This window comes from Rutidosis leptorrhynchoides, chromosome 4 (assembly GCF_046630445.1).
Source record: "Rutidosis leptorrhynchoides isolate AG116_Rl617_1_P2 chromosome 4, CSIRO_AGI_Rlap_v1, whole genome shotgun sequence".
Lineage (NCBI taxonomy): Eukaryota > Viridiplantae > Streptophyta > Magnoliopsida > Asterales > Asteraceae > Rutidosis > Rutidosis leptorrhynchoides.
Window position 1 is genome coordinate 5,954,752 of NC_092336.1, and position 26,540 is coordinate 5,981,291.

At 32.1% G+C, this 26,540-nt stretch overlaps 2 protein-coding genes across 2 annotated transcripts; both read left to right on the forward strand.

Annotated features, from left to right (window-relative positions):
• Positions 1–19,352: 19,352 nt before the first annotated feature.
• LOC139840121 (uncharacterized protein At1g51745-like) lies at positions 19,353–24,613 on the forward strand. The gene is made up of 3 exons (XM_071830348.1): positions 19,353–20,039; positions 21,623–22,377; positions 23,516–24,613. Exons 1-3 carry the CDS (start codon positions 19,849–19,851, stop codon positions 24,316–24,318), a joined length of 1,749 nt encoding a protein of 582 aa, XP_071686449.1. The 5' UTR covers positions 19,353–19,848; the 3' UTR covers positions 24,319–24,613.
• Positions 24,614–25,523: 910 nt separating this feature from the next.
• Positions 25,524–26,362, forward strand: LOC139840080 (ESCRT-related protein CHMP1B). The gene has a single exon (XM_071830299.1). It carries the CDS (start codon positions 25,607–25,609, stop codon positions 26,216–26,218), a length of 612 nt encoding a protein of 203 aa, XP_071686400.1. The 5' UTR covers positions 25,524–25,606; the 3' UTR covers positions 26,219–26,362.
• Positions 26,363–26,540: the final 178 nt, after the last annotated feature.

Here is a 26,540-nt window from a genome sequence, read left to right on the forward strand (position 1 = left end):
TTATCTTTCAACCTTTTTTTAACTTACGATGATTCAGATGGTGCATGTGGTATAAAACTTTGCTTTTCTAACATATTCACCTTGTGTGTGTAATAGCTTAAGGCAATGTTTGTAGTTTTTTGAGTTAACTACGTAAAAAAGTGTAGCAACGAAAGTGTTTCGTGTTGATATTTATATCTTTATTACTTTTTCTGTTTCTCCTTGCACCGGGTCTAGATTTTCATTTTCTATATCTTCGTTAAACTGAAATCCAATTAATGCATAAATTCATTATGTAGATATAGTTTTTTCCTGAATTTTTTCTTATATAGTTGTAGTAATAGATTAGAGTGAGTATTGCACACAGGGACGGAGCTTTGTTAAGACCAAAAGGGGCCTGGGCCACCCCACCAATTTTTGGAGTTACTAGCGGTTCATAATTTTATGACATTCAATATTGTAATGTTTTCAGATTTTCATAGTGACTCGACAATAATTGGACTTTAAAATTTAAAAAATCAACCACTCTTTCCACTACATGTATATCAGTTATTTACTCCGTATTATATTAGTCCGTAATTTCAAACCTCCTTAGCTCCGTCTATCCTAAACAAAAAATGTGTAGTATATTTCTTTTGTAGATTTATGTTTTATAAACTCGTATACTAATTACGTACTATATTCAATTTTGTGTTTCATATTTAGTAACTTGGATTTATGAATATCATTCAATTCATCTTTAATAAAGTAACTTGTTCATGTAGTTCAATCACAAGTTATATATGTATGAAATTTTGATATATGAAAATGTAACTATAATCTAGTACTAAGTTTAACTAATTAAAATTTCGAATGATAGAAATGTAACACAAAATTTAACTAACAATACCATTTATTTTAGTGTAACATATTTAATAATTAACCCACTCTTTGTATCACATGTTTTGTTATATCATTTTTTATGAATTATAAAGGCACATTTGTATGTTATGTTTTATTCATCAAGAGAATAATTCAACACTTTGATGAGTTTGACCCCCTCAATTTTAATATCCAAGCGCCGTCCCTGATTCCACACCACTAAATTATATGTATAGAGGAACTAATAATGATAGTAGTTTGTTTTGGTATCAAGATATTCTACCGGTTTGGTTGAATTGTTTTTTAAATGTCCTAAAATTTTGAGAATTTTGTTACTTGTTTACGTGGTGGTGTATCATGTATGGTAATCACTTTATCACATGTTAATTATAATATATATATATATATATATATATATATATATATATATATATATATATATATATATATATATATATATATATATATATATAATTGCAAGATTTGTAGTCGTAAAAAGCTTTATATATAAGGCTTGTATGAGTGATCACCGAGTTGTCTAATGAAGCACATACCACCAGGTTCAATTTCTGACTATATCAAATCGTTCAGAAAGGGAGCGTGATTAGAGGGTGCGCATAATGCGCAATTTCACCCGTTAGCAGATCTCGCGCTCAAGGGGTTTGATTACCCGATGTTTACTCTCTATGGAAGAGTCAATGTGCTCGTTCATAAGGGGTTTTCTTGCTAATCTAAAAAGCTCCATATAATATGTTGCAACTTTTTATAATGAAAACTCGGCGTAATAAATAAATATGTTTATCTATTTATTGTTATTATATAAAGTTACTCCACACTTATACTGCTATTTGTATCGAAATAAACTTTAATGAAAAAATAGGCCTCATATGTTAGTATTTGTTGTGATATCATAAAAGTTATGATTATATGGCCGACAATTTATTCTACATATTTATCAATCCACCAAGTAAAAGACAAATATGAAATCTTGTGAGTAGATTTTATACAGTAAAGTTTAGTATTATAAATACCAATTGAAATGTAAGGATATGATGCGCCGATACTTTCATAATAGAAATTATTTTCTACTTCTCTTCTTTATTCTTTGTTCATATTTATTAGTAAGAAGCCTTGTTGCTAAGAATAGACTACTAAATGTGGTTATAAACTATTAGATTTATAACACGTTATCAGCACGAAGTGCTCCGTATAATCAAGGTTTATCTAAGCAAGAACAAGTCAAGAATCAAGGTAAGAAGTTCTTTAACGATATCTTCTATTATTTATTAGTAAGGTAAATATTATTACCATCATAAGTAAAATTATATTTTTGAAATCTAACTTTTATTAACTTCACTAATATTTATATTTATGTTATTTAAGTTATATATGGTCGGTTATACCGCCTGAATTATATTTCTGTAATCTAACTCTTATTAACTTCACTAACATTTATATTTATGTTATCTAACATTTATGATTACTTATGCAATTAATCATTATTTATTTCATGCATACTAATGTTTATTCTTAAAATTTATTATGTATGCATAATATGTTTATTCTCTTAATCTTCGTATTTATACTCAACGTATTTATACTAAATATATTTATAGTAATCATATTTGTACTAATAAAATTCTTTCATTAAAATTATTATTAATACAACGAGTACGTAACAGTCGTTAACGTCAACTAACGACGTTACAACGGTCATATATACATAACGGTTGTTAACGTCAACTGACGACGTTACAACAACTATATTTTTCAAATATAAAATAAACATCTCCGTTTTCACATTTTCACAAATCAATCTTCATTTGCTTAGATTACCACTCTCAAAAAGTTTTTTTGTAAAGATGATTCACACAAAGATGATTTTTTCTATTGTATTGGTCATACTAACTATCATCATTATTGCTAATATACCACCGAGTGAACCTATATTAGAATCAAGTGGGAACAACTACTTAACACGGGTTATGAATGTAGAAAAACATCTCGAATCAATTGGTATTTTAGAAACCCTGAATGAAAATAACAATTGTTCCGAACAAGAGAAAGCAATAGCAAGTATTTTTCTTAGCAAACATATTGACGAGTCCTTAGAATCTACATATTATATGATCGAAGATCCAAGTGTATTATGGACAATACTCAAAGATAGATACGATATTAATTATCAAGAAATAACGGTGATCCATGAAAGAATAAAATTGAAGATGTTAGTACACGCTCTTATAAGAATTCCGGAGATTCTTATTAATGATCTGGTAACGTGGATCATCAGTCTAGTATTTCTTGAATACATGAACATCTTGTTAATCTCTATAAATAAATCCCAAAAGAAAAGAAAACGAGAGTGAATCTATTAAAAAATCTTGATTAAATAAACCCTGGGCTACCTTGAGACTTGAATGGTTTGAATTTTCTAAGATGTCTAGCTTGTTATGTATCACTCATAAATAAATGGTTTTAGACCATAACGCATATGTTTATTAAGTGTTATCTTTTATGTACTTCAGATTGTAACTTGTTTGCAGGTAATATAATTTGATTATCTTGCTGAAATATAACTCATTATTTGATTATCTTATTTGAAGTTTTAGTATGAATCCTGCTGAAATACAACATCAATTAAATGGTAAAGACCTATGTATTGCATATAGTAGTAACATGCACACTATGATCAAATCTAAGAAATATTTCATTGATTTAAATCAAATGAAGGAATTATAAATACTATATCAGGTCTTGCAAACTTGATATAAGGAACGAAAAAGGTAAAAATTCATATTACCAAATGGTACGAATTTTCTGATAAACAATGCGTCGTTTTCTCCCAAATCAAAGAGAAATTTATTAAGTTTCTCTGATATATATCATAATGAATATGATTATCAGTCAATGATAACCGGAAATGAGAAATACCTATGTAGCACTGAAAAGCGCATATGATGAAAAGCGCAACGCATATGATTAAAAGCGCATATGATAAAAAGCGCATATGATGAAAAGCGCAACGCATATGATTAAAAGCGCATATGATAAAAAGAGCATATGATGAAAAGCGCATATGATGAAAAGCGCATCTCATATGATTAAAAGTGCAGCGCATATGATAAAAGGCGCATATGATGAAAGGCGCATATGATGAAAAGTGCGTATGATGAAAAGCGCAACGCATATGATTAAAAGCGCATATAGTGAAAAGGATATATGATGAAAAGCGCATATGGTGATTAATGAAAAAGCACATATGGTGATTAATGAAAAGCACATATGGTGATTAATGAAAAGAATATTGAGAAAGAATCACCAATGTTTCTTGAAAGAATTCAAGGTGATATGTATGGACCAATTCATCCACCATGTGGACCATTTAGATATTTCATGGTCCTAATAGACGCATCTAGTAGATGGTCTCATGTTTGTCTATTATCAAGTCGAAACATGGCATTTGCAAAAATTTATTGCTCAAATTATTAAATTGAGAGCACATTTCCCTGATTATACTATTAAAAGGGTGAGACTAGATAATGCTGGTGAGTTTACATATCAAGCATTTAATGATTTTTTCATGTCTATTGGGATTGTTGTTGAACATCCTGTTGCTCATGTGCATACACAAAATGATTTAGCCGAATCATTAATTAAACGATTGTAGTTAATAGTTAGACTATTGATAATGAGAACAAAACTCACAGTATCTGTATGGGGTCATGCAATTTTACATGCTGCATCATTAATTCGCATTAGACCAAGTGCAAGTCATACATATTGTGATGACCCGGAAATTTCTGACCAAATTTAAACTTAATCTTTAACGTTTCCGGCACGATAAGCAAAGTCTGTAAAACTGAATCTCAATAGTTTTGAACTATTTTCATATGTTCAATTAACCATCGATTGTTCTCGACGATTCACGAACTATTATGTGTAAACAGTTATGTGTATCATAACTTGAAAGCGTAACAAAGTATTAAGTATATGATACTGTGCATTAACCTTATTGGTTTATATATCTATTTGAATATATATGATAAGTTGGAATATTAAAGGCCGAAGGTCCTCTCGGAAGCAATCTCTTTATCCGTCGAATAGAGAGATGGATGACTTTCTCTACTTTTGAGAGTATTTCTGGGTGGAGAAATGACTTGTCTTTATTCTCGGATAGGGGAAGGATTGTCTACATCTCACCTCCCCCATACACCACTCATGTGGTATTGGGTTTTATTGTTGTTGTTGTTGTTGTATTAATTGTATGAATAACCTGCGACGTGTGTTTAACACATGTTTATGAATATTGAAAATATATATTAACTTGGTCATAAAACGATTTGATATTATATATATATTGACAAATAGTGAGACGATGATTTATAGAAGTAAATGATCAAAACACTCAAATGTATAAGTTATATCTCGAGTGGTATAGTTTATGGATAATTTAAGTCTATATTTTGACAAAGGTACGAATCACAAAACGTAAAGTACAAGTTTTCTCAGTGTACGAAAGGACGTTCGAAAAACCGGAACTGGGACATAAGTCGAGTGATGACTTACGACTTATCGGAACAAAAATTACAAATCAACTATGCACGTGAATTTAATATAATATATAATTAATTATATAAATTAAATATATTATATTTATATTATAAAAACATGTCGACAAACTAGAAGTTAAAACGATGAGTGCGGGACAGCTAGCCCATGCGATCGCATGAGAAGCACCCTACAAAGCCATGTGATCGTATGGCAGTCAGGGTCACAAAACTTCTATAAAGCTCGATCAGTTTTTCAGACGAATTCACTCAACAATCTATCTCTCAATCTCTCTGTCTCTTTAATATATTTATATTATTATTATTATTATTATTATTATTATTATTATTATTATTATTATTATTATTATTATTATTATTAATCCTAATATTATTAGTAGTATTGGTATTAATATTATTAGTATTATATATAAAATACTACGACGAAGTCATGAGCGTGTCACTTTCAAAATGGGTTTTCAAGCGGGATAGAGCTAAGAAAACTATGGGTTATAATTATGGAGGTTATGAGTAATGTTCACGGGTATTATTTTCAAGTCAAACCTAGTGTTTATCATCTCTTTTGCGTCTACGTAATTTCCTGCAATATTGAATCACAATATTGATACGTGAGCATTCATATCTTATCTTTTATATATTAATAGTGTATCCATGACTAGTGCTCGAGTATATATGTTTATGCATGCTAGTATGCTAAATTTCGTCATTAAACAGTTTATGATGAATCACGAATTAAATACATATATTACTGATAAAAGCTTTATGATATGCATGTTTTTGGAAAGCTGGCGAAAAATCAATAATTTTTCATTTAGAAATCGCGTAATTTCGATGAACGGATTAAAAGATATGGTCAACTGAATTATGATTTACGTTAATTGGAATTGCTTTTGAATCTGCAATTAATATTTAAACAACTTGTTTATAAGATTGATAAATTGGATTTTCAAATATTACTAATCGAGTAAATGAATTTCTATATAAGGCACGTCTCGTCTTGTTGAGCAATTGTCAAAATTGATTGTTTTATCATATTTTGAAGCCTTATAAAAACTATAGTTTAATTTTACAAGAATTGAAAAACTATATGAAATGTTAAAATGTTTCAATTTCCATGATCATCCAACTATTGTACTGAGTCAGATTGACTTTTTGAAAGGACTTTTGATAACTTTTGTATGCCAATCTCGAGCATTAGGATTGTGATACACTATGACCTGGCCTAGTTTGATAGACATTTATTGACCAACATATGTTCTCTAGGTTGAGATATACGATTATTTGGTATTCTGAGTTTCGGTCACATTTCGGTGAACGACTTTATGTGCTGCTAAGGTGAATTTCATTTGCACCATTTTTAATTGCTTTTGCAATATATATTTTGGGCTGAGAATACATGCACTTTATTTTAAACGCAATGGATACAAGTACCTACTAAATTCTACACCGAGTTTGAACCGAAAATCCCTTAGCTTTGGTAACTAGTAACTGCCGGTTATAAGAACTGGTAGGCGTGAGTAGTTGTATATGGATCCATAGGGCTTGACATCCCCATCTGTTCCAGGTATAGAAACCCTAGCCTGAACTATAAAACAGACATATGCTATTTGAGTTTAGTACATGTTGGAGTCCGTGTATTGTACATGTTGGTTGCATGTATGTTAATATAGGGGTACTTATTATAACGTTAAAGTTTAGTTACCAGGGTGCTCAATCTTGTAGAATATTTTGATAAACGTTTCTGGATAAAACAACTGAAATCTTGTGATCCACCTTTATATACAGATTATGCGCAACATTAAAACTATAAACTCACCAACCATTGTATTGACACTTTTAAGCATGTTTTATTCTCAGGTTCCTAGAAGTCTTCCGCTGTTTGCTTATATGTTATACAAGCTATGTGCATGGAGTCATACATGCTTTATTCAAGAAAACATTGCATTCACAAAACTATCATCATGTATCTATTTTGACTGCATTGTCAACGAAAGTATTATTGTAAACTATTATTTACGGTGATTGTCTATATGTAGAAATCATCAGATGTCGAAAACCTTGGATTTAATTATTCATTTATGGTATACCTTTTTAAAAGAATGCAATGTTTATAAAACCTATCATATAGAGGTCAAATACCTCGCAATGAAATCGATGAATGACGTATTCGTCCATATGGATTTGGAGCGATCGTCACAGTTGGTATCAGAGCGTTGGTCCTAGCGAACCAGGTCTTGCATGAGTGTGTCTAACTGATAGTTGTTAGGATGCATTAGTAAGTCTGGACTTCGACTGTGTCTGCATGTCAAAAGTTTTGCTTATCATTTCTTGTCGGAAATTACCTGTCTATCATCTTAAGTCTAAACGCGTACAAAATTCATATCTTGGCATATCTATTACAGTAAACTTTGCCTGACATCTTCCGTAAAATCCTCTGTAACTTATGGGATTCTGGTATTATAAATACATATGTAAACTATGTATTGAGGAGTACCAAATTAGTTCTATAATCTACTTCATTCTAAAAAACTTGTCCTTGATTACACAAAATGAATCCTGTATCTAGTTCAAATTACTTAGATTCCGACAGCTATTCCGATATGGATTTCCACTCGAGCTCCGAAAGCAGCGTAACCGAAATGGTTCAACCAATTAGCCATCATCTATTCTGGATGAATTGGGGATGGGTTCGTAGCCTACTTAATCATTGGAGACAAGAAGAAGGCGATCCCTTCCATCCACCACATTCACCTCTTGGCGAAGAACCTGACGCACTTACCGGCGAACCTGTTCGTAATACCATTTTCTCTCTCATTTCCAGAGTATCTCGTCACGATTATATACTATCCCATATTCTAAATCTTATTTATCCGATCGTCCGAACCACCGATCATCCCGGTATAATAGAAGAAGTCAACGAGCTTCGTGCTCGAGTAGTCACTTTGGAGAACATGATGCGTAACTTGCAGGCATCACAGGCACCACCAGCATCAGCAGCAACAGTACTATCGACAACAACACCAACAGTACCATTACCACCACCAACAACATCCACATCACACGCCTTAACATCACAATCTGTACCTCGGATATTAACATCATACGCACCATAGGTACCAAGGAGTACCAACAATAACAAACGATGAAGTATTGATTCATAACTTCATCGAAGAAATATTCTGCAGAGAATATGTAGTTTCTAAAAGTTTTAGAGATTATATATTCTAATGCATATTGTAAATTAGAAGTGGGCGGATAGAAATAATAAAGCGAAACCCTGACAGGAATAGTGCGCAATTTACAAGCTAGACTTATTATACAAGAAACATCAACAGTACCGTCAGCATCACCAGCACGTCAGTACTATCAACATCGTCAGCACTAGCAGCACCTATAACATCACGATTTCCACCAGTTCCATAATCACCAACATCATCACAAATCAACAACGCATATATTGTATCAACGAGTTATGAAGTATTAACTCATTTCCCCTGAAGAAATTATATGTATATGTATATATATATATATATATATATATATATATATATATATATATATATATATATATATATGAAATTTGAAATCAAAATAAATCTTTTCGTACTAAGCTATTACATGTGAATCATAACTGGTAGGTACTACTCGGTTAGTTCATGTTACTAATATGCTATACATCATTCGTTAATGACTTAACAATCATTAACTATAATCTCTGCTTCGACTTAATAGATTCCATTTCATAATAAATCAAGTGTATTATTCAAATACATGATTGATTTTACACTTTCATTTTCGATGTACTCGAAACTTTCCAGAAAACATCATGTGTACCTTGCGAAGTTAGCAAAAGTTCCATAAGCACCAACATGATTCACTGAGGAAATATCAATAAAACTAAATAACGAAGTATTGATTACATTAGTGAAATACTCCGCGCAGATTATGAAATCTTTAATGTTTTAGAGATTTTTCATTTCTAATCCAGTCGAAAATTAAATGAGCTTAATATGATATTAACTCATTAAATCTGTATTACATCTGAAGAAAATATTCATACATATATTTTCATAAAGACTGTAGTAAAATTCTTATGTACAAAATATTACTTGTGAAATTTTTAACGAGTAGGTAATACCCGGGAAATATATAAGTTCACAATTAAAATGTTACACTGTACATTCTTCAATTTTGATTCAAAAATTATTGATTATACCCACTACTTTCACAACGCTATACATTCGTTCATAGAAATCTGAACAACCATTCTTATTCAAATTCAATTACATATTCTGACAGAACAGAATCCAAGTCAAGATTTAACAAGTGACGTCATTCTTAGATCTCTACATCTTTCAAAGTTATACTTTGACTTCAAAACTGTGAAATATCCTTTAGCATTGTTATTACCGAGAATAATCTTGCAATCCTCTTCAAAGTATCCAGTTTTATCACACTTTCAACCAGTCAACTTCGACTTTTCAGATTAGCCTTATTGTAACTATTGACATATACATTCTTGTTACCGGGGAACCTTTCATATTCCACCACATTAGCAGTAAACTTACCAGCAACTTCATTACTCATTGGGTTAAGTCTCTCCGAAAAACCATTATAATTGTTCATTGAAACCCTATCATATACTCATCCGCGTCTTGTAACGAGGATTGCCGTACCAATTACCGGGAATCAGCAATCAGTATTTTGAATCTCGCAGCGTTTCTACATCAACAGTTATATATATACAATGTCCATCTCCTAGACTTACTTACATCGAATGTGAAGTTTCTGAAAAACACCCCAATCTGCGAAACTAGTTCTTCGAATTTTGAAAAATGCTGATGAAGCAGCAAAAACTGTAAACAACCTTAACAGTCAAAAGTTTGATGATAAAGAATAGTATGGTGGTAAAGCTGAGAAAAATAGAAGGTTTGAAACTAGAAAACGGATTGAGCAGACCATGAAGGAGGCTGTGGACAAATCACAAAGACTAAACCTACCTTCAAAGAATCCAAATGATTCAGTATTTGCTGAAGTCATTAACAAATACTTTGCTCCTGACTCAAAATCCGTTACGAACAAATCTTCTTCATCATCCTTCGATATTAGAAATTCTAAGATATCATCGTATCTTTCATTATAAATATCTTCGATATTTCTGAAGATATCTTCATAACTATTATTATCCAAAATCATTTATCTCTTTGCGCTATCTGTGTTACATCATAAAAGAAACTGTTTTAGTTTCTGAAATTCTGAAAAATTCGAATTTAAAATATGAATGTTTTGAAGTAGTGTTGGGAACTGAAGCATTAGTAAGTATAATATAATGACACTTGATCAACGTGATTATATTACAGTAAGTCATGCCGAGTTTCTAATGGAACGTGATAAAGGTTCACAGATCATACCCTCATCATGAACCATGTTATATAACTCTTTCATTCTATATAATCTCTAAATATATCAAGAAAATATTTTCTTGATGTTTCGGTCTTTTTCGGATATTCTGGTAATTTGACAAATCAAGATCGTGCCATTACAATTTCTTTCTTAGAACATTAACTATGTTCATTCCGAAATGTATAACTACGAATTCTGGACCATTATTCGCTTGACTTAAGGTCGGGAAGAGAAAATGAAAGCATGAAGCTCCGAAATATAATGGAAAATATAAAGCCCGATAACAATCCCGAAATTTACAAACCGTGTATATCAATGCGTATAGCAATATAAAGACATGGGAGAATGAAAAACACTATAACCCCAAGGTAATAGTAGAAGAAAATAACTTCCTCTGGTGGCAGATGAAAAAGAAGAATGAAGGATACGATAGCCAAGAAAATATCAAGAATCAGAACTGGATTAAGCATTTCATAATCTTTTGGAAGTATGAAATAAGGAAGAAGATGTAGGAGTGGTGAAAATAATGAAACAGAAGTGGATAATTTATAGCAAAATATCAGACATAGCAATCGAGACAGATTACGCATTTAATCAAAGGAAATTTTAATTTCCTTAAATTTCGAAGAATCAAATCTTATTTAGATTATGAAGATTTTCTATTCCTTAAATTCCGGAAATCAAGCGTTACTACGTCAAAAGTTAAGACGAATCTTTATTCTTCATTTCACTCTTTTACGATAACTTCTCTCATACGCTTCGAGTAATCGGATTGTTTTATCCATATTATTCAACGGTGATAAAACTCTATTTATCAACTCATATTCGTCATAAAAATATTTTTATTGTTAGCCATGACGACCTCACTCAAATTTCGGGACGAAATTTCTTTAACGGGTAGGTACTGTGATGACCCGGAAATTTCTGACCAAATTTAAACTTAATCTTTAACGTTTCCGACACGATAAGCAAAGTCTGTAAAACTGAATCTCAATAGTTTTGAACTATTTTCATATGTTCAATTAACCATCGACTGCTCTCGACGATTCACGAACTATTATGTGTAAATAGTTATGTGTACTATAACTTGAAAGCGTAACAAAGTATTAAGTATATGATACTGTGCATTACCCTTATTGGTTTATATATCTATTTGAATATATACGATAAGTTGGAATATTAATTGTATGAATAACTTGCGACGTGTATTTAAAACGTGTTTATGAATATTGAAAATATATATTAACTTGGTCATAAAACGATTTGATATTATATACACATTGATAAATAGCGAGACGATGATTTATAGAAGTAAATGACCAAAACACTCAAATGTATAAGTTATATCTCGAGTGGTATAGTTTATGGATAATTTAAGTCTATATTTTGACAAAGGTACGAATCACGAAACGTAAAGTACAAGTTTTCTCAGTGTACGAAAGGACGTTCAAAAAACCGGAACCGGGACATAAGTCGAGTGATGACGTACTACTTATCGAAACAAAAATTACAAATCAACTATGCACGTGAATTTAATATAATATATAATTAATTATATAAATTAAATATATTATATTTATATTATAAAAACATGTCGACAAACTAGAAGTTAAAACGATGAGTGCAGGACAGCTAGCTCATGCGATCGCATGGGAAGCACCCTACAAAGCCATGCGATCGCATGGCAGTCAGGGTCACAAAACTTCTACAAAGATCGATCAGTTTTTCGGACGAATTCACTCAACTATTTATCTCTCAATCTCTCTGTCTCTTTAATATATTTATATTATTATTATTATTATTATTATTATTATTATTATTATTATTATTATTATTATTATTATTATTATTATTAATCCTAATATTATTAGTAGTATTGGTATTAATATTATTAGTATTATACATAAAATACTACGACGAAGTCATGAGCGTGTCACTTTCAAAATGGGTTTTCAAGTGGGATAGAGCTAAGGAAACTATGAGTTATAATTATGGAGGTTATGGGTAATGTTCGCGGGTATTATTTGCAAGTCAAACCTAGTGTTTATCATCTCTGTTACGTCTACGTACTTTCTTGCAATATTGAATCACAATATTGATACGTGAGCATTCATATCTTATCTTTTATATATTAATAGTGTATCCATGACTAGTGCTCGAGTATATATGTTTATGCATGCTAGTATGCTAAATTTCGTCATTAAATAGTTTATGATGAATCATGAATTAAATACATATATTACTGATAGAAGGTTTATGATATGCATGGTTTTTGCAAAGCTGGCGAAAAATCAATAACTTTTCATTTAGAAATCGCGTAATTTCGATTAACGGATTAAAAGATATGGTCAACTGAATTATGATTTACGTTAATTGGAATTGCTTTTGAATCTGCAATTAATATTTAAACAACTTGTTTATAAGGTTGATAAATTGGATTTTCAAATATTACTAATCGAGTAAATGAATTTCTATATAAGGCACGTCTCGTCTTGTTGAGCAATTATCAAAATTGATTGTTTTATCATATTTTAAAGCCTTATAAAAACTATAGTTTAATTTTACAAGAATTGGAAAACTATGTGAAATGTTAAAATGTTTCGATTTCCATGATCATTCAACTATTGTACTGAGTCAGATTAACTTTTTGAAAGGACTTTTGATAACTTTTGTATGTCAATCTCGAGCATTAGGGATTGTGATACACTATGACCTGACCTAGCTTGATAGACATTTATTGATCAACATATGTTCTCTAGGTTGAGATCTACGGTTATTTGGTATTCCGAGTTTCAGTCACATTTCAGTGAACGACTTTATGTGCTGCTAAGGTGAGTTTCATTTGCTCCCTTTTTAATTGCTTTTGCAATATATATTTTGGGCTGAGAATACATGCACTTTATTTTAAACGCAATGGATACAAGTACATACTAAATTCTACACCGAGTTTGAACCGAAAATCCCTTAGCTTTGGTAACTAGTAACTGCAGGTTATAAGAACTGGTGGGCGCGAGTAGTTGTATATGGATCCATAGGGCTTGACATCCCCGTCTGTTCCAGGTATAGAAACCTTAGCCTGAACTATAAAACAGACGTATGCTATTTGAGTTTAGTACATGTTGAAGTGCGTGTATTGTACATGTTGGTTGCATGTATGTTAAAGCAGGGGTACTTATTATAACGTTAAAGTTTAGTTACCAGGGTGCTCAATCTTGTAGAATATTTTGATAAACGTTTCTGGATGAAACAACTGAAATCTTGTGATCCACCTTTATATACAGATTATGCGCAACATTAAAACTATGAACTCACCAACCATTGTGTTGACACTTTTAAACATTTTTTATTCTCAGGTTCCTAAAAGTCTTCCGCTGTTTGCTTATATGTTATACAAGCTATGTGCATGGAGTCATACATGCTTTATTCAAGAAAACATTGCATTCACAAAACCATCATCATGTATCTATTTTGACTGCATTGTCAACGGAAGTATTATTGTAAACTATTATTTACGGTGATTGTCTATATGTAGAAATCATCAGATGTCGAAAACCTTGGATTTAATTATTCATTTATGGTATACCTTTTTAAAAGAATGCAATGTTTATAAAACGTATCATATAGAGGTCAAATACCTCTCAGTGAAATCGATGAATGACGTATTCGTTCATATGGATTTGGAGCGATCGTCACACATATTCTCCCTTGCAACTTGCTTTTGACTATCAACCAAATATTTCCCACCTTAGAACATTTGGTTGTGCGGTTTATGTTCCTATCGCACCACCACAACTCACTAAAATGGGTCCTCAAAGAAGGATGGTAATATATGTTGGATATGAAACATCTATAATTATAAGATATATTGAACCTATGACGGATGATGTTTTTACAGCACGTTTTGCTTATTGTCACTTTAATGAAACATTGTTCCATAGATTAAGGGGAGAAATAAAAAATAAAGAAAATGATGTTTCATAGTGTGAACCTCAATTAATGTATCTTGATCCTCGCACAAAAGAATGCGAGATCGAAGTTCAAAAAATAATGCATATGCAAGAACTTGCGAATAAATTGCCTGATGCATTTACAGATACAAAAAGAGTGACTAAATCATATATACCAGCAGCAAATGCTCCAGCTCGAATTAAAATTCCAAAAGCTGGCAATAATGTCAATGTCACTCTTGAGTCTTTGCCACGCCATAAACGTGGGAGACCAATTGGTTCCAAAGTAAAAAATCCTCGAAAAAGAAAATCAGCTGATAATGAGGTAAAAGAAAGTGTTCAAGAAGAACCACAAATCAATACTCCTTCTGCAGAGGAGATTGATGATGTAAATACGGAATTTTCAATCAATTATGCACATTCAAAAATATTATGGAACCGAAATGAAATGAAAAATCATATTTTCATATAATGTTGCATATGACATCATGAATGATGATGGTGATCCAGAACCAAAATCTGTCATGGAATGTCAAAATAGACATGATTGGGATCATTGGAAATGAGCAATACGAGCTGAATTTGAATCGCTCAATAAAAAAAAGTTTTCGAATCTATCGTTCTCACACCTAAAGATGTGAAACCTGTAGGATACAGATGGATTTTTGTGCGAAAAATAAATGAGAAAAATGAAGTTGCAATGTATAAAGCTAGACTTGTAGCTTAAGGTTTTTCTCAAAGACCAGGAATTGATTATGAGGAAACTTATTCTCCTGTTATGGATGCAATTACTTTTAGATATTTAATCAGCCTGGCAGTTTCTAAAAATTTAGAAATGCATCTCATGGATGTTGTGATTGCTTATCTATATGAATTACTTGATAGTGATATATATATATGAAGATATCTGAAGGATTTAAGGTATCAGAAGCATCCAACACAAAACCCAAAGAAATGTACTCAATCAAAATACAAAGGTCTTTATATGGGTTGAAACAATCGGGTCGCATGTGGTATAAACGATTAAGTGATTACTTGATAAGCAAATGGTATACAAATAATCTTATTTGCCCATGTGTATTCATTAAGAAAATAACATCCGGATATGTGATCATAGATGTTTATGTCGATGATCTTAACATCATAGGTACAAATAAAGCGATCCATGAAGCCATTCAAATTCTAATAAAAGAATTTGAAATGAAAGATCTCGGAAAAACCAAGTATTGCCTTGGTTTGCAAATTGAACATATGCCTAATGGTTTACTTGTATATCAAATTAAACAAATTATACAGAAAAGATTTTAAAACGTTTCAATATGGACAAGGCAAAACCATTAAGTACTCCTATGGTTGTTAGATCACTTAATGTTGACACTGATCCATTTCGTCCCTGTGAAGATCATGAAGATATTCTGGGACCAGAAGTGCCATATCTTAGTGCAATTGGAGCTCTTATGTATCTTACAAATTGTACAAGACCTGAAATTTCTTTTGCAGTTAATTTGTTGACAAGGTTCAGCTCTGCCCCTACAAAAGGACATTGAAATGGGATCAAGTACATATTTTGATACTCTTGAGGAACTGCTAATTTAAAATTATTTTATTCTAACGATTCAAAACAAGATTTGGTTGATTATGTATATGCAGGTCATATATCTAATCCTCATAAAGATAATCTCAAACTGGATATGTATTCCTAAATGGATGTACCACAAAATCATGGCGTTCTTAAAACAAACACTTGTTGCAACATCATCAAATCATGACGAAGTGATTGCATTACATGTAACTACTCGAAAATGTGTTTGGTTGAGATCAATGACACAAATCATTATTGATTCTTGTGGACTATAACGCTATAAAAGGCCAACAACTATTATGAAGATAATGCAGCTTGCATAGTACAAATGAAAGAAGAATATCAAAAGTGACAGAACAAAACAAAAATGCTGACGAGGCACTAAAGCCATAGACGGTCTTAACGGTCATAAGTTTGATGGAAAAGTATGGTATGTTGGTAAGGCTCAGAAAAGGACTGAAAGGGAATAGGAATTGAAACACCGGTTTGAGTAAACTATGAAGGAGACTGTAGACAAATCATCGGGGCTAAACTGTACATAAAGGATTTAGATGATAAAGTTTCAGATGAAAACCTTAGATTCTGCTCATATACTCAAGATCGCATTAATGACAATCAAATTGAAACGAGATATGTTTAATCCAGCAACAAATCTACTCATCTTTTACCAAAGCACTCCCAACTGCTCTTTTCAGAAAACACATTCACAATATCGGCACGAGGCATGTTCAAAAGATGTAATAGCTGAGGCGATACCTACTTGAGGGGGAGTCAATTTTATGCTGCACTCTTTTTCCCTTAGCTAAAGTTTTTTCCCACTGGGTTTTCTTTAGCAAGGTTTTTAACGAGGCAGTACAAGTTGTTCTTTAACGAAACAAAATTTTCATCCAAGGGGGAGTGTTGTGATATCATAAAAGTTATGATTATATGGCCGACAATTTATTCTACATATTTATTAATCCACCAAGTAAAAGACAAATATGAAATATTGTGAGTAGATTTTATACAGTAAAGTTTAGTATTATAAATACCAATTGAAATGTAAGGATATAATGCGCCGATACTTTCATAATAGAAATTATTTTCTACTTCTCTTCTTTATTATTTGTTCATATTTATTAGTAAGAAGCCTTGTTGCTAAGAATAGACTACTAAATGTAGTTATAAACTACTAGATTTATAACAGTATTTAATAAATTGACAGCTCTTGCAATTTCACAAATTATTTATTGGTATTTTGCATCTTTTCATACTTACATTTAATTTAATAGTGATGATATGTACAAAATTTATTTTTTTATATTTACATAATCAAACATGTTTTAAGATATTGTGTTGTGCTATACAATATTGTAAAGTATGTTTAGTTGTGTACATATAAAAATATTGTTTGTTAAATATTCAAATTAAAATGTACTAAATAATAAGAAAAAATATTTATATTAAGATTTTTTTAGTAACGGCTTTTATGGATGTCATTAAGGTGAAAAATGACTTTTTTATGTTTATAAACCGTCATGTAAAGTCAATATTAACCGCTTTGTACAACACCTCAATAAATCATAACAACAATCCATAAAACTGTCTTTAGAAAACACATAATATTAAACAATAATAATACTATTTATCTCTTCTGAACGTTGAATTAGAACACTAAATCACTCATATACTAAATCAATTTTAAAATTCCACATATTATATTGTAGTATGAACATTAAGATTAGGTCGTCACCACTACTAGTGTTCGAACATAAGGGATGCATAAAATTTATAGTCGTAAATCATGGGAAAATCTAGTGTATAACCAATGAGGTCCCGTGAAATCGTTAGTTTGATTTTTTTTTTTTTTTTTACAAAGTACTCTTCAAATTATATAGGACACCGGTAACTTTAAGTATAAGACCAAATATATCTGCGAGACTTATGGTTTTTTTGAGTTAAACAACCACTAAAATTATTCAAATGTAATTAGCTATTAAAAAAAATTGGATGGCGTTTAGTTCGAGGATTTGAAATCTCATGGGAATGAAATCCCAGGATTTCAAAACCCAAAGGAAATAAAATCCTCGAATTTGAAATCCTATCATTCGTTATGTAAAACATTTGTTGTAAAACGTAATATGTAAAACGTAAAACGTATACCATAAATTGTAAACGTAAATGTAAAACGTAATCATGAAACGTAAACTGTAAATATAAAGCAAAACGTAGAATGTAAACCGTAACATAAACATAAAATGTAAAACGTAAAACGTAAACGTAAAACGTAAACGTAAAACGTAAACGTATTTAGTAAACGTAAAACGTAAAACGTAAAATGTACACGTAACACGTAATACGTAAACGTAAAATGTAAACGTAAAACGTAAACGTATAGCGTAAACGCGAAACATAAACCTTAAATGTAATAGTAACACGTAACACGTAAACGTAAAATGTAAACGTAAAACGAAAAAGTGTAGCATAAATGTGAAACGTAAACAGTAAATGTAAACGTAACACGTAAAACGTAATACATAAAACATAAACATAAACGTAAAATGTAAACGTAACCGTAAAACGTAGAACGTAAACCGTAATTGTAAACGTAAACGTAAAACGTAAAACATAAAATGTAAAACGTAAATCGTAAACGTAAACCGTCAAACGTAAAACGTAAACCGTAATAGTAAACATGAAAATGACAAACATAGGATTTTAAATCAATTATATATACAAAGGATTTTGAAATCCCATGTTCATGAAATTTCAAATTCAAATCATTTCTAAAAATCTCTAACCAAACATAGAATTTCATGGAATTTGAAATGCAAATTTCATAAAATTCCTCGAAATTTCATGAACAAAACGCACCCTCGTGGTTTTTTGAGCTTTCAGGTAGATTTGCTCTCCTATAATCCTTTTTAATAGAAAAGAGGGATCAAGGAAGACAATAAACAGAAGTATAAGGTAGGTTAAAGCATACTAAATTTAATCACACACAATCTCACACACACTCTATTCCCCCTCTTCTTTTGTTTTCTGCACACACTACAAAGAAGCCAAATTTCACCCTAAATCAAAACGCTTAAAGCTAATCGTTCACCATTAAAACCCAGGTTTGATTTGATGATAAAATAACCCTACAAGTAAAAAAAAACTTGGAAAAACAAGAAGCCATATTTTTTTTTATGCATAAACCCACAAAAAGAAATCATTTCTGCTAGTTTCAAACTTATCAAATTTCGAAACTTACAAGATAATTTTTTCAAATTTAGTTTACAATTCTATTTCTTGATCCGTTTATCAAAATTACTGTATAACCTAAAGTGGGATTTTTCCCTGCATGCAATATTACTAATATTGAATTTGATATTTTCAATTCCAATTTTGTTCTAGGGTTTGTGAACAAATCCATTAGGTTATCCAATTACCCTATTTTAACTCAAGATTTATATCATTGTTTACATTATCTTTGTAATATTTGATGGGTGTTTAAAGTTAGGGCATTTTTTAGGGTAGGGAAATGGGTAGTTCTTGTGAAGAAAATGGTAAACCTTTAGACCCAACAGTGGGTGGGTTGGTTTGGGTCCGGAGAAGAAATGGGGCATGGTGGCCGGGTCGGATATTGGGTTCGGATGAGTTACCAGAAAGTTGTTTGCTTACACCTAGATCGGGTACTCCGGTTAAGCTATTAGGAAGAGAGGATGCCAGTGTGTAAGTATTCATTTTCCTTATAATTAATAATTATAATTAATAATTAATATTTGATAATAACTATTACCATAATGTATAATGCTTTAGTTTGCATTATGGCAGTTGTATGTGTATTGGGGGGTATCTGGATGGGCTTCTTTTTGTTGCTTATTCCTGTAGTTTATATGGTTATTTCAACCCAATAAGCTTATGTTGTGCGTTAGGATGAGTTTATTTGCTGACCCTAATTGCTTAATTATTAGGGGAGTTTCATAAGGTTGAAATAAGTTTCACTTTATATCTTATTTGCTTGTAAGCAATAAGCAACAAAAATAAGCCCACCCAAATACCCTCTTAGCTTATATGTTGTTGATAACGTTCATTGTGTTTGTAAGTTTGATTAAACGATAATATAATTCTTGATTAAAATTAATTGTATAGCGTTTCAAGTATATTTTTATTTAGATTTAGATGAACATAATATGACAGACTTAATTTTACAACTCTAAGTAGTAAAAGTACATTTTAATAGTCTCTTATGTAGGACTATATTTTGTTGCAATGGAGATATGGATGTTTGGGATTCGGTTATCCAAGAACTTAAGTGCTTATCAACTTGTTCGATATTTTAACTGTGGATAAGTAACCCTAAACAAATAAGCTAAAAATGATTTTTTCTGCTAAAAGTAATAAGGTCTTAAAACTAAGTTCTGATGGCACCCCTAAGCTCTTATAAATTTGGTTTGATATCGGATATGCTACTTATATGTAGTTAAAATAACACTAATTATCGTCCCACATTAGTTATTTAGTTATTACTTATAGTGCTAATGATTAACTTTTGAAGCTCGGTAAAGTTAAGGATGTGGTAATAGCTGTTAGTTGTCTGAGCTGTAGTAAAGCATTTTTAGTCTGACTTTTTTACTTATTCCACCCGAATTCAACGTTCTGCCAACAATTGAAACGTATTTTGCTATATCTTTATGTAATTGTAAGTAAATCTGAAGATTTTGAACTTATTATTATATTATATGAATTAATAGTTAGTGTGCCAAAAATAATACAATCAAGTATAACCATAACCATCTCAATAATATTGCAGTTAACAAAATCTGATAAATGATATAGTAGTTTTTATATATTATATGTACACTTTGTACGGCTTTCGGCCCGTTAGAGATACATAGTAAAATACAACCCGATTTATAAGTCGATGGGTGAAGGTTCATTCATCTACTCCATGCTTAACTAGCAAGCTATGAATTAGTTTGTTAACTAACACCAATTTAGAATAACTGACTATGTTAAAGGTAGTGGATAATTAACTATTTTACATATATATGAAATTAGTGGGTGATTGACAAGTAAAGGTAGGAAGTCGCAATCAGATATTGCTAATTTTATTTGATTTCATTAGTAATCATGTTTCTTGAATAACACAATTTATGAGGTTGTAAACTTTTCTAGTAGTTGTGTATGACTTTAAATTCATGTTAACACATTTTTTTTAATCTATTAATTACAATTACAATTACAATTAGATTGATCTTCAAAATACTTTGTGTATACTGTTTTAGCAATAATCATTGTCTAATGTGATGCAGGGACTGGTATAATTTTGAGAAATCAAAACGCATAAAGGCATTTCGATGTGGTGAATATGATGAATGTATTGAAAAAGCAAAGAACGCTGCTTCAATGTCCTACAAGAGAACAGTCAAATACGCACGTAGAGACGATGCAATTCTTCACGCCCTCGAAATTGAAAGTTCCCAATCGTCCAAACATTGTCCCGACACAACCTCACCGGAGTTATCACGTAGTGCTGCTTCAGCAGATCATGACCCAAATGACTCATCTAACAGTGAACAATCCGATGAAGAAACCGAAAACATATCAGATAAAGTAAGTAGCTTAGAACACATATCGATTTCGCCTCAGGAATATTCAACGGAAGATGATGCAATGGAAGGAAGTAAGAAGCGTATGCGAGGACTCGAAGATATCGGGACTGCAGGGGCGGTTTCGTCATTTAAGAGGAGGCGGACACAAGTGGCACATGTACATGATTACTTAAAAAAGAGAAACCGACGCCGAATGTTATCGAAAGTTTTAAAGAGTAGTACGATGATAACTGTTCCTGTTAGGTGTGAACAACTTATGAGCACAAACGGGTCGTTTCTGAATAATGAATTGGTGACGAGTTTTTCAGACAGTAATGGTGATATCACAAATAATGCAACCAATGGAAAACAGAAGGAGAAAGAAATATCGAGCATTGATGAGTTAATTGAGAATTACGATTCTTCCGGAATGCTGTTTGATGTTCCGCTTATTGGAGACGAGAAACAGACTGCAGGTATGTTTCATGTTTAGAATTTTCATTTTGAGTGCCTTTAAGAGGCATTTGGCATTATGTACTGTTACTTACTATCTACTCTTTTTTTTTTCTTTTTCCTAATCCAGAATATATATCAGTTCTACTATTTGGGGGTGGGGCTGCAATTGGCGGATCCAGAAATTTTTTTCACCGGGGGCGAATTTTTTTTTAAAACGTAGGGAATTTTTTTGTGTGCAAAATATAGATGTTTTGGGGCAAAATATAGAGTTTTTTGAGCAAAATTTGAAGGTTTTTGGGCAAAATACGAAGGTTTTGGGGCAAAATATGAAGGTTTTGGGGCAAAATATGAAGGGTTTGGGGCAATTTTTTTCCCCACCGGGGGCAAAATTGAAAAACCGAAAAAATTTGCACTAAAATTTCGAAATCCACCGGGGGCAGGCGCCCCTCCTCTTAATACACTGGATCCGCCAGTGGCTGCAAATGAGTCAGGGTCGAGCTCTTATCAAGTTTGAGCCCGAGTTTGTGCTTTAAAACTGCTTGTACTATATATCTAGCTTGGTTCTAGCTTTTATCAATCTTTAAAAAATAAGTACATGTGTATAAAGAAATATATGTAATTTGAAACTCCTTAAATAAATAAAAGTATAACATGACTACGAGTTGATAAATCTTTCGGAAAAGACCAACATTATTTATATTTAATAAAATAAATATTTTTTAAAGGCTCGGAAAGTCATGTTATAGTGTTATTGAATTTCATTATTGTAAGTCTTCTATACAAGGGTTTTGACGTGTAGTCATGTTTTATTGTATTAAGGGTTGTCAATAAGAATTAATTTCATACATTAACAGTTGTACTGTAACCGCCAGATATTTGTGATGATGACATTGAACCATAAGGTACAACAAGTTTATGCTTAAAGCCTTAAAGTGTATTTTTATTGGCAGCCTAAATTACAATCTTATAGAGCTGAGCTTGAGCCCTGTTGAGTTCAACTCAGACTTGTTTGCAGCCTTATCGAGGCGTGGTGTTTTAGTTTTTAGACCGTTAGGGATCAAATAATTTGTTTCGGATGACTATTTTAGTAGTAGTTGCAACAAAGTTGAGCCCGTAATTTCTTTTTTTTTTGCTAATGCAAAATTTACTGAACTCCAGGTTCTTCTTCACGGTTGTTATACCCGGGCTATGCAGGTGCTGTAGCTCATGCTGGTCAAAGTAGCCTCGTTGAAACTTTATCGTTGGGACCCAATGAAACTAACGAATCTGGTTCCATCAGTTCCGGTGATGCTGTTGGTATAACTAACTATACGAGCCAACAAATTGAAGAAAATGGTACTTCAAGATGGCAGCATAAAGGGAAAAGAAAATCAAGAAATAAACGCAGAGCTTTGCAGAAATTTGCATACACAAACGCTCTTGCTAATTCGTCAACACAAGTCAATATCGAAGAAACAGTTGATGTAATGGCCCCACAAAGATTAACGCCTTATCGTCAATCCCATTTTACAGTTAATCCCAAATACGAGCCATCGGAGCTTGCTTACAACATAAACGAATTGGGTTCGCTGTATGACGTCAACGTGGAGGTTAAAGTGGGCCATTTTCCACAGAATGTTCCTTACATATCTCTCATGAGTAAGTTAACGGGCCAACCCATAACCGGGCATTCACTTGAAGTAGATGTTATGAACGATTCTGAATGTTTTAGTAGTAGTCCCGAGTTAGATTCGGTCAATGGTGTCAACGGAAACATTCATATGGTTCCGGAAGCCTTCAAGAATTCAAAGAGGAACAATGGGGCGTCGTCTAACAAGAAAATTCGAAGCTTATCATCGTTAACGGGTTCCAACAGACCGAGTGAAACAGGGATGGTTACAAAGCCTATTTTAGCATGTGTTCCACTAAAAGTTGTTTTCAGTAGGATAAATGCAGCATTGGGTATAAATTCAAAGCGGTAAATTTTTTTATTACTGAAGAGGGGCGCAGGTTGTCGTTGATGGCTGCAGGTCGTTTTTTTGTTTTTTTTTTCTACTAAAACTAGGTAGGGATTTTTAGCTTTTTTAGCAAGTTAATGTTTGATTAATACGTTTTGTTCGTAAACTGCCCGACGCCTGTTGTACAATAATGGAGTGGTGGTGATGGCTAGGTTGTTGAATGGTTAGGGTTTTGTATAGAAATGGTATAAACTTGGTATGAAATGTTGCGTAAAAACTAGTCGATTGTTGTACGGAAGCGTGCAGTGCCTATTAGGAGGTAGTGGTTTTTGTTAAATTATAACAGTATCAAGTTATGATGAAATGCTATGATCAAATGCTGAAATGAGCAATGCTGTAGAATGATACCTGCAGCTGTTGCATGCGGGTTCAGGTCCGGGATGGTTTTAGCCGTATACCCAAAAAAGACCCGAGTTCATATACCCGACCCGTAAACCTGATAACCCGGTCCGAATACCCAATTATCTGGTTCGTATCGAAAAAAAAAAGACTCGAACACCAATTGAAAAACTCGTTTACTTAATAGTTCGTAAGTAAATGGGGACCCGGATATCTTTGGGGAAAGTTATTTAACCGCTAGTTATTAACTAAATGGGGAACCGACGGGTTTGAATCCAGGTTTGGGACGGTTTTTTAATTGGATTCAGGTCTGAGATTACCTAAATCTGGTCCAAACTCGTCCCGATATCATTACTATCCGTAACTAAAAGTTTGATAATTACGTACTATTTTAAGATAATAAACTTCCAATTGATACTTATAAAATATAAAAAATTACTTCATCCGTAGTAAAATAAATATTCAATTCATGTTTATCATACTCTTTTCAGTAAAGTACAAATTTTTTTAAGTCAAAATATTAGTTTAATCTTTTATGAGTAAGTTTTAAGTAAAGTACAATTTTTTCAGAGCCAACTGTTATTTATTTTTAACTTTTAGGTATAGACTTGTAAAAAGGTACAAATGAGAAAAACAAGTTTTTAATCATTTGAGACAAATAAATATGTAATTTTTGAACATTTACTTGAAATGGATCAAGTATTAAGTTAAGATTGCGCCATTTATGTACATTCTAAAATTTGAAGGACTAATCTTACAAACTAGCCATCAAATATTCGTAAGCTTAAAATCCCCCAAATCTTCGTAGAATTATAAAACACCAAACCCTAGCCTACAAAAAACGCAAATCTTACAATCTACGATCAATCACCATAACTGTCCATCAATCAATTGATAGATTATACACAAAGCTATGGGGCAAGCCGAGAAATTGATGAATCAAATCATGGAGCTAAAATTCACCGCCAAAAGCCTTCAACGTCAGGCGAGAAAATGCGAAAAAGACGAGAAATCGGAAAAACTCAAAGTTAAAAAAGCAATCGAGAAAGGAAACATGGACGGAGCAAGAATCTACGCTGAAAACGCAATCCGTAAACGTAACGAACAAATGAATTACCTCCGATTAGCCTCTCGTCTCGACGCCGTTGTCGCTCGTCTCGATACGCAAGCGAAAATGAATACAATTAGCAAATCGATGGGATCGATTGTCAAATCGCTCGAATCGACGTTAGCTACAGGCAATTTACAGAAAATGTCTGAAACTATGGATAATTTTGAGAAACAGTTTGTTAATATGGAAGTACAAGCTGAGTTTATGGAGAGTTCGATGGCTGGAAGCACGTCGTTATCGACTCCTGAAGGTGAAGTTAATAGTTTGATGCAACAAGTTGCGGATGATTACGGTTTGGAGGTTTCGGTTGGTTTGCCGCAACCTGCTGCGCATGCTGTGCCAACTACGAATGCTGAGAAGGTTGATGAAGATGATTTGTCTAGACGTCTTGCCGAACTTAAAGCTCGTGGTTGAATGTGATATGATAACGATTTACTTATGTGGTATAATATTATATTATGCTTACTATATGCTATGACTGGAATAAATATATGTATATTTGGCTGAACTTTTATTCTAGTTGTGTGAATTTATACTGGTTTAAACCTCTTAATTGCATTCATGTTTGCATATAATGTTAATGCTTTAGTAAAATGTAAATCTGCCATTACAATATCTATGTATAAACGCAGGTATTTTATCCAACTCTGGTATATGTGGCTTAACCGGGGGTATTCCGTTAGATTTTTCCAACCTTTTATTCTACCTTGTTAAAATAAGCTTTTAATCTTTGTAT